This window comes from Setaria viridis, chromosome 5, assembly GCF_005286985.2.
Source record: "Setaria viridis chromosome 5, Setaria_viridis_v4.0, whole genome shotgun sequence".
NCBI classification, from domain to species: Eukaryota; Viridiplantae; Streptophyta; class Magnoliopsida; order Poales; family Poaceae; genus Setaria; species Setaria viridis.
In genome coordinates this window covers 21,846,688-21,857,263 of record NC_048267.2, presented here as the reverse complement: position 1 = coordinate 21,857,263, position 10,576 = coordinate 21,846,688, and the positions used below count along the sequence as shown (strand labels likewise).

Genomic DNA, 10,576 nt, shown 5'->3' with positions numbered 1-10,576 from the left:
CCGGGCTAGCCCAGGTGTACGTTGTTGCGGTGACCTTCGTTGGGCCAAGTGTTGTGGGAAGGTTGTCCTGTTGGGAATCCCAGGTCTATAGACGCGTCACAGAGACTCTCCAAAAATTGGAGGGGGGACCGGGAGAGAGTTGGTACTTTAAGTTTGAAATACTCAAAACTTTCAATTTTGAAAACTTAAATAAAATGATTGACTGTATATAAAATATTTGAATGTACTTTGATATTTCAAGTACAACTTCAAACACAAAGTTACCATCATCCAAACTTCAATTATTCTTAGTAGAAACTAGCTTAACGTTAAATTTAAAATCTAGAACGAAATACATTTGCAGGACAAAGCATGTAGAAATCTGTATATGAACCACAAAAACGAATGGAAAAAAGGTGTTCTTAAGTTTCTTTTCTTTCCTTCTAATAAACACGTGCCTAAATGTTTAACATCCTAAATTCCTAATTAGGACAGATTTATCGCAAGCTACAACCCAACTTGTTCTCGCTCTAAACTGGAACCGGTATCTTGTCATGTTGCAAAGCAAAAATGCCCAAGAAAAAACCAAACTATGTGGATTTTGGACAATCCACTGTCACTATGATTTTACAAATATAGGCTACCTGCGTCAATATTTACAGGATGTTACACATCTTTCACCCAATCAATTTTTCACACTACAAAACCTCACAAATGAACACTCTGAGCTCTTTATCGCTTCCCTATGCGTTGAATGCATTTGTTCTTAAAATTACAGCAAAGAATCAAGAACAAAACCAATGTCGCGCTGGGATGAAGAGTATTCCAGGTCAGATCATTTCTGTTTATGATCCCTGCACTTCTATCTAGCTGCATTGTCATCGAACGATGATTCAGATGCAGAATCGTCTGAAGTTGTGGTCGAGCTTGTCTCACATGAACTCCCGTTTTCAGAGTCCAATGAATGTGATGTTGGTCTTTTCAAATACCAGTACATGATGCTTGCTGTCAGAGTTAGCATCATCTTCTGGTTCACCTGAGAGAAATCAAACATAAACAATATTGCAGATTGTAACCAAGTTGACATCACAAGAGAAAGAAGGATATTGTATTACTGAGTTGAGGTGTTTTGAGACAGCACAATAAACTGAATTTGGGTTAACACTAATAACTTGTCTGAATTGTAATATACTGTAAACAGCCTGAATTAATAACTGAATTTAAGGTGCAATTGTGAATGCAATGGATATTTTAGAGCAAGTGTTGCACCAGGCAAAGTGAATGCAAATGGATGTTTTAGAGTAAGCGTCACAACAATCTAAGTTGCTGCTACTAGAAACATCCAGAATTGTACCAAAGAAAATGGCAAATTAAATTTACTCAATCAAATTTATTACCTCCAATATATCTTCTGGCAACAAGAAAATGGAGCAACCAAGCTTCCTAGCCACGGAAATGATGTATGAAGCATTCATTTGCTTCTCTTCATCTATCCAGAAATAAATTTAAATTATTCAGGAAATAGGCTTTGACAAACATGCACTGCAAGAAAATAAATGCATGGCATACGCTCGTAGTAGTCAATCTGGTGACTTGACATAACATTGTTCCAGGAAAACTAGCAAAAATGACTATGAAAGGTACTCCCTCCGTTCCAAATTATAAGTCATTCCAACTTTCTTGGAGAGTCAAACCATTTTATGTTTGACCAAAATTATAGAAAAAATCACAAAAGTTTATGGCACCGAACAGATATACTATGAAAATATATTTAATGAAAAAACTAATGGTACCTATTTGATATCATGAATGTTAGCACTTTATTGTATAAATTTGGTCAAACTTGAGATGCTTTGACTCTCCAAGAAAGTTGGAATGACTTATAATTTGGAACGGAGGGAGTAGCTTCTATGCTAGAGTAGTTGAATGCAAGGAGGACAATAAATAGGTACTCCTTCTGTTCACGAATATATGACGTTTAGGACAATAAATTTAGTTCATTTTTGAACTAATTAGTTTGTCCTAAATATCCTATACTCCGTATTTAAGAACGGAGGTAGTAGTAACTAAGACAAAGTAGAAATCAATGCAATTTAGGTGTGCTAATTTTTGCATGGGATGGAGATTCATAATTCTGTATCATAAATATGAAGGGAGATATTGGGTTAATGTGAATATATAGAAATCCAAAAATTGCAGAAGCATAAGAGAAACCTTTTTCTCCTTTAGTCACAAGGCTCCAATTCACAACTCGAGGCTCCACAGCACTTAGTAAATCAAGGAAAAAGGTGCCGCTGGAAAGGCTTCTATCCTGTAATTAGTAAATGTAGTTTGATGCATGAACCGTAAGTACCAACTTTGAGTAAAAAACAATAGAGAATTGTAGTTAAAACTTTCAGCGTGAAACCATTTTACATTTTTTTTGTCTTCTTGGACTTGGTACATCAGCTATATAAATACTGGCCCTTCAAGGCTAGCATTATATCATTGCAATGTAAGTTATCACTGAACGTAACTAACTACAACAATAATCAATATTTAGACAGAAGTTAACTTCTGGTAACGAAAATATTCATGTTAGACAACTATTTTAAGATTAATGAAGCTTTTCAAAATAGTTTCAGAAATTTATCCACTTATGACCACTTAGATAAGCGCTCAAGTTATACAGTTGCATATTTTACTATCTATTATAATATGATGACATATCAAAGAATAAACAACTAAGCAACTACTAGTGATGCACACTAGGAAATATATTGAACGGCAAGTACCTTGAAACTTTCCATACGAGAATGGTGCTTTCCAGAATCTTTTACTTTTTTATTGGCCCATGCCAATATGTCATTATCTGTGATCTCTTTTCCATTTGAGTGAAATCTAAGATTCTTCAGCAGTTGAAGAATATTGTACCGCATCAATTGCCATAGAAAAGCTGGGATAAATGCACCATCTAATTATATGGTCCAATCATAAGTTGCAAGAGATACTATGTGTAGTGCAGAATTAACTAAATCAGGTGCATGGCATATAAAAAAAATGCATGAACAAAAGATTCATTGTATTCCATGCTTTCCGATGACAGGAACTGTAATAATTTCAACTGTGAATATCATCATAAAACAGTTCTGTAGTTTGGCATGCTCTAAAAACTTGACAGATCAACAAACTGATATATTGTAAATCCTGTCTTAATATGGCATCCTTGCATCAAATGTATGAGCAGCAGATCAGTGGAAACAGATGTAACTTAATGAGTGCGAACTGACAGTAACACGCATCAAGTTTAAACATTTGTTCACCTACAAATTAATTGCAAAATCAGAAGTACATATAATCAAACTCTTTTACAGGATACTGTGTTTCTGAGATATAATCTATGTAACTGGTACTTACCTAATATCAGTTTCTTATTCCCTTGCACAATATCATTTCCAGCAATATTCACCAAGGAAAACTTTAGTTCTTTTCCGATCTTCAAAACTTGATTGCAATTTTCAACTTTCTTGAATGGTAGTTTTATTGGCGGACGATTTGCCATCTTCCAATTAACTGAGCCAGGAGCAACCTTGTCAAGCACCTCAAGGAGAACCCATCTACAATTCAAGGATGAAGTATCAGAGACAGAATCAGCATGATCATCACAGATTAAGATGGTGAAAATATGGTCTACCCATTTCTAAGGTCTTCAAACACGTTGTTGATGTAAGTGGAAATTCCAAGGCTATTAATCCACAGCCGGAATGACCTTTCTTCCCTGGAAACTTGAGCATCATCAGAGAGTCCATCCACAAAAGAAACTTGTTTCATTTGTTTGGACAACCCATTTCTGCAACAAAAGGACAGCAAAGATAAAGCATTTAGAAAATGAAAGTAATTTACTACCGATTTCAGCTCCACATGCAAGCTTATGGCATGGATATGTATTTTCAGCACAATTTGTTTATGTCAGTCTCCCCCAAGCCATGCAAACACTGCTAAACATATAAATGAAAAAAAAGTAACTTTCTTTTTTTACAAATGCACATGTAATCGACCAAAGGGAAACACAACAGGAAAGAGTTGCATTATGATCTTTTCAACATATGCTCATACAGTTGACATATTAACTTCATGCCTAAAGATTTCTCAACAAAACACCATATCTAGTCGCTGAGATATGAATGCTATTTAACTTCTTGTAGAGAATTAGAGATAATACATATATGTGAAGAGTTCGAGGCACATCTATGCACAAATTACACCAAATTTAAGTCAATTATACAAAATAAGATTGCTTTTAATTAGAATAAAAACATTTTAGAGTTGGGAATTTTCCTAAGAGACACCCAAATAATTTATATTAGTGAGTGAAAAGGTAAAAGAAACATGAAAAAAAAAACTGGTTTGATAATTTTTTTTTCATATGAGCACTACAGAATGATAGCCAGGGTACTAGGGTAGTAGCAGGTATCACATGCTTTTGACAAGATCTTAAAAGAGGCATGGTACTTCTCCCAAGAGGGAGAACAGCCTTTGAAGTGGACATAGCATAGTCCTTTCAGGCAGTGGCCGTTTAGTCCTTTCATATTTTTTTCTTTTACTTTTTTTTTCTCGGAAACCTGGCCAGATCATAAGTGAAATAGTTTGATCGGGTCGACCAGGTCAGGCCCGATCATGAGAATCTCAGCTATGGCTGCAAGGGTTATCCATTTCATAGGGGCAGCGTATAATCAATGAACCAAAGTCCATATGTAAAAGCATCAATACAAAGATGACTTATTTGATTGATAATTTGTAAAAAGCATACCTTTTCTGAAAAATATGAGCTACAAAGGCAAGATTTAGATTTGGTAAGCCATCAACTATGTCTTTTGGAGTCAGGTATCTTTTGCAGCCCATCCTATCTGCATGCTCAAGGACTAATCTTGCTCTATGAAGCAAGTCTTTTACTGACATTGCCGATGGTTTTGCACTGCATTCAGGTGCCAGGACATTCAATAGACAAGCATACGCTTCACTGTCCTGCATTTTTCAGGTTGCAGAAGGTAAAGAGAAGAGCTTCATGCTGAACTACAGTTGAAACTAGAAAAGTTGATATACAGGTTTGTGCACATCTATTGCTTAACATTCTTATTATAACAGCAGAATTCAAGAAACAGGAAATATCATCATGCAGGGGGAAATATGTTCAGTAAATATGCTTATTGACACAATGTTTTGGAACAAGTTAAATAACATTAGGAAATGTCCCAGCATTGTACAAATTCATTTTGGGGTTTCTAGTTGGATTACAATAACTACAATCATGCAATATTGGGGTTTTCTAGTTAAACTACAGCGACTAGCAAATAGGAGCCAATTGTATTTCGTGATAAGAACTAAAAGACAGGACTGAACTGGGAATCAAATGTGCATACTTTTATATCTGATGAAAAGTTTGTTACTGTTCTCTGGAAACCTCCTTTCTTCAGTTGAAAGTTCATCCACCTTAATAGAATCTTTTCAGGAGACAAGCTCATAAGCTCCTCCATCTCCTGCAATAATCAGTCAAAGCTTTGGCAGTGAGTTATTTTCCCATGAAGAGACCAAACTAGTTTTCAAGCATAGTAGAATGAAGAGAAATCATACACTACCTTGCTGTCCTCGACCAATTCAACCAACTGAGGTGTGCTTTTCAGGTTAACATCCGCCAACAGTTGTATCTGGTTATTATTGTGACAAAATGTTAGCACATTCAGTTTTTCTTCATCAAACAAACACCTATGGACAGAAATTATGAAGGATATAGTAACAAAAGACAAGAGCTTGCCTTGATTATTTGAGAAATTAAGCCCAGGACAAGATGAGGCTGCAAGCAAATGGAGGAAAAAGGTTGAATAAGTTCACATGCAGGAATTCTTTAACATATAAAAAGAGAGCAGTAAGAATGCGATGACTGCTAGAGACAGAGTTCAAAATAGATCTTAGAGGATGTAAAATGAAGTGAATCAAGGCACAGACAGGTCAACTTACAAATGAAAATTAAGAGAAAAGAAAGGTATAAGTCAATTGTTACTGAAACATGCAGCAGAATCTAACGGTGGCTTAACAGACCTTAAACATTTTGTGTCAAACCGATTATGAAGTGGCATCAATTAGCGGGAAAATCTAATGGTGTTTTAGAGGACCTAAACCATTAGTGTCAGACCCATTATCAAGTGGCATCAATACAGATTGATTGATTTTTCCATGGTACCATGGACGCAAGTTTCAACTATCTTGAATTTGTTATCACTGGCATAAGAAAAAGGCACAGGAGCCATCAAACCAACCATATGTTACCCCTCCAACTTAGTATAGATGATTGTTCCATGGTGGTCAAGTGTCAACTACCAGCAAAGCGTGAAGTACGGACGTGAAACTAAAAAACATAAAGACTGGCGCAGGTAACGCTTTATGGTCCCGCACATCACATGGACTTCACACTAGTATGTCCTCCCATCAACTTCTGAAAGAGCCCAAGTACTACACAACTAAAAAGGGAACGAAACCAAACATTCATGACAGCTCTACTCCGATGAATCTCACACCGTAACTAATAAATACACAAGGCGATGATCACTGGTCACATAGAAATAAGGGGTGATTGAGATTCTTACCCTCCCTTCGGCAAGGTCCTGTGTGCCGATGTTGACGACGGTGCAGCCGATCGCCTTGGCGGAGTTGAGGCAAAGTGTATGATTCTCATTCTTCTCCCACAGATTGAGCACCCTCTTGGTGTTGATGGCGCGCTCGTCAATGGTGCCCGGTACGGCCAAGTTAATGAGCTTGCTGCATGGAACAATCGAAAACATGGAAACCGGATCAGGCTGCAGTAAGAATCAGGAGCGCAGAAAGTGCATCAGGAGCGCACCATAGGAGGACGCCATCCTTGGTGATGTGGAAGATGTGATCGGTGGCCGGATCGATGGGGAGCGCGCTCTTGAGGAACGGATCCTCAGCGAGGTATGCGTTGATGTGGCCGACGTAGGATGCCTTCTCGGACTCGCTGATGGTGTGCAGCAGCGTGGTGGTGGCCGCCGTGAGGAAGGCGACGGCGGAGGAGGACGAGGAGCGGGCGATGCCGCCGCCCGCCTTCTTCCCGCCGGCGCTGGCGCCTGCCGCCTTGAGGCGAAGCTGCATCTCGGCGTAGACGCGGAGGAAGAGCTCGAAGCTGGCATCCTGTTGCGGCCTCTCGTCGGCGCGCGCGACGGCCTTGAGCACGGAGGCCCATTCCTCGTCTGTGAGGCCCGGGCCTGGGCCTGCTTCCGGCGCGCTGTTCTCCTTCTCGGCGTCGCCCTTGGCCGCGACGGTGGCGCCGCGGAGGCTGGAGATGGCGGCGGGGAGGTCACGTATCCGCAACCTCCCGCTGGGCGACGCGTCCCGCAGCGCCGCATACTGTCAGACACCAAAACCGTAAAACCCAACGAAAAATCAGCGCGGTGCCGCCGGCTGGCGACGAGTCGACGAGATGGTGGAGGTGGAGGCGGAGGAAATAATACCTTGGCCTGGAGCGCGCGGAGATCGGCCTGCGTGAAGCGGCGCTGCAGGTATGGGTCGGAAACCACCACCAGCCCTTCGAACCCCATCGCGGCGGCGTTCGACCGGCGACCGGCGTTAGGTGAGCGGGCGGATCGCGGTGGGCGCGGAGGCGCTTCGCCCTCCCTCTCTTGACAGTGTGGAGTGGGAGCGGGGTGGTGTGGGGGTGGGGCTCCCCTGTGCCGTGCGGCAGCTCAGAGGAGAGAGAGGGACGGGTCGGGGGAGCGTCCGTTCGCTGGTTCAAAATAAAGGAAGGGGGAAGGGGATGATGATGAGGCAGGGTGGGTCGTAACGGAAAGCCTGCCTTTCGCGTACCCAGTTGCGGATTCAAATCTCCTGCGGGTGCTGCCTCTCTCGCTCGCTGGGCCACTGCCCGGTGGGCCAATGGGTTGGCAGTGACCAGTCAGCACGAGGTGGGAGGGGTCCCTGGGCCAGTGACAGCTGATCCCGACCGTTGCTGTTCGGGAAAGGAGGGAAGGGGGGACGGCTCGTACGGTCCCCCGGGCGCGCGGGTGGCGAGCCAGGAAGCTGGTGCTGGTTCAGCCTCCGTTCCCAGCCCCAGCTCAGCCCCCTCTCCTGTTCCAGTTGGTGCTCCATCTTGCTGATCTGCAGATCATCAATGAAATGCAATTGTTTTACTTACACTGTGGCTTGATTGCTCCACATGCACCATGGCTTTCTTTTCTTTATACGGCGCATACTCTGTACCATACAAAAGTATTCTTTGCTTTGTATTTGGAAAACAAGACCTTATCCTCGTTGCCACTTTGCCTAAGGTCCCCCAGCCGAGTTGGTTAGTGGAACCGAGTGGCACTCCTCAGGTTCTTCAGGTTCTGGGTTCGACTCCTCGTGGGAGCGAATTTCAGGCTGGGGTTAAAAAAATCTCCTCGTCTATCCCATACCAAAGCATGCTGCAAGGCCCGACCTAATCTTTCTTCTTAAGCAAAAGCTCGGGAGCCGTCATACCACCCGCAGGTCTATTTTTTTCTCGTTGCCACTTTACGGTTTGCTATACATTTTCACCGCGAAAGTAGAATAACAAAAATCATCATTTCCACGTACCAAAATGGTTGAGATATACGAATTATCGTAGATATCAATGTGTAAATCATGTCATGTTTAATGTCATAGATACGCGAGTAAATACGCTTGATGCAAAAATCAATTCATACTTCTTTAATTCCGCTACGATTATTCGAGTAATAAACACTTGCTTGCAAAACACTATGCATTGGATCCTATATTAGAAAATACTCAAAATAGAGCATCTCTATTCGATAGTATCCTACATTGTAAACCAGTTGGTGCTCCATCTTGCTGATCATCAGATCATCAATGAAATGCAATTGTTTTACTTTCACTGTAGCATGATTGCTCCACGTACAACATGGCTTCCTTTTCTTTACACGTCGCATACTCCGTACCAGTACAAGAGTATTCTTTGCTCTGTATTTTGGGAAATGGGACTGCCGCCTCAACGTGTTCGTCGGGTTATGTCATCCTCGTTGCCTCTTTACGATTTGCTATACTGTTTTCACCGCGAAGCTACAATAACAAAAACATCATTTCAACATACCAAAATGGTAGAGATATAGGAGTTATCGGAGATATCAATGTGTAAATCATGTCATGTTTAATGTCATAGATACGCAAGTAAATACGCTTGATGCAAAAAATCAATGTACATTTTTTTAATTCCGCTACGATTATTCGAGTAATAAACACTTGCTTGCAAACCACTATGCACTGGATCCTATATTAGAAAATAGAGCATCTTTATTCGATAGTATCCTACATTCTAAACTACTTATTTCCAAAGTAAATGCACATTTTATTTGCTCCAGTATGGTTATGCAAAGAGTAAACCCTTGCTTGCAAAACAATATTGAAAAACGGGCCATCTTTATTGGTTGCTAAACTACCTCAAAATTTTTCTTTGACATCATAATTCTACAATACCGAGCTATGTACTATGACGGAAACCCTGTTTGGTGGAAATGATGTCACGATTTGAATGTTGGCATAGTCATCAGAAGACAGAAAAACAGCAATATCAAACTCTTTCAAAAACAATGGGTGGAGATCCTGATCAAGCATCTTTAGCATCGCCACATCTATTTTGCCTCATGGGTTGGAGGATCTGCCTGGCAATGTGTCCTTTCCTGGGCATAAAAGCATGGCTCCCTTTAGAGCGGCTAGATGCACGCACCGTTGGATCTCAGATATTCAAGCAACCAATTTTTTGCCCAATAGCTTATAAATAAGTATATATTTGAGCAAATATGTAGTTTAAAATTAACATGGCTATTTCAAGACAAATATATATCTAAATATTACCACATTCCATAATCGTGAGTGCACATGAATGCATATTTTTTGCATGTTAATTAGATGATGGTGATAGAGGTGTAATCCCATTAATTAGGAGATGTGGTGATGATTAGAGGCCACATTTGCATCGATAATTCAAAGGAGGACATGGCACTAAACCAACTGATGCCATTTGATGCAATTGATCGGATGGTTGTATTGATCTGTAATTCTGTATACACTAAGGTGACGAATGCATGAAAGAAGGGAAGCTCATGTTCCACCATATAAGTATAGCACGGTGAATGACAATATTAATTAATTTATAAACAGTAAACTATCCAAAGTTCCAAACAGCTAATAGATGGCGGTTGTGCTAGCAGCTACATCGATCGTTCCAAAGAGATGTCGGAGTACTACGATAGTGCCATAAAACACTATGAAATGCGCTCAGTATTCCCTGAAAAAAGTTTGTACCCCTTCATGCAATAAAACATTACGAAATGCTAGAACTTATCACGACGTGCCACTTCAGTCCAGAACTTGCAAAATGGATTTCTGACACCTTAACTTAACAAGTGATACACTTGATATTTATAACCCAAGTTAAGTGATACACTTGATATTTATAACCCTTCATGCACGCCTTTTTCGCCAATGTAACATGGCATTGCTAGCATGGCCACGCTTGGCACATATGGAGCGGGTGATGATGGCCAACCTAGTGGAGATAAGCAGAGACCCCTCC

At 40.8% G+C, this 10,576-nt stretch overlaps 1 protein-coding gene across 1 annotated transcript; it reads right to left on the bottom strand.

The window, feature by feature from the left end:
• Positions 1-561: 561 nt before the first annotated feature.
• Positions 562-7,756, bottom strand: LOC117858317 (fimbrin-2). The gene is made up of 13 exons (XM_034741363.2): positions 7,482-7,756; positions 6,854-7,377; positions 6,600-6,771; positions 5,771-5,809; positions 5,595-5,663; positions 5,379-5,495; positions 4,769-4,983; positions 3,653-3,808; positions 3,376-3,575; positions 2,754-2,914; positions 2,194-2,290; positions 1,377-1,468; positions 562-1,015 (listed from the first exon to the last, which is right to left on the bottom strand). The coding sequence occupies exons 1-13, from the start codon at positions 7,566-7,568 to the stop codon at positions 842-844; spliced, it is 2,103 nt and encodes a 700-aa protein (XP_034597254.1). The 5' UTR covers positions 7,569-7,756; the 3' UTR covers positions 562-841.
• Between the last annotated feature and the right edge of the window lie 2,820 nt (positions 7,757-10,576).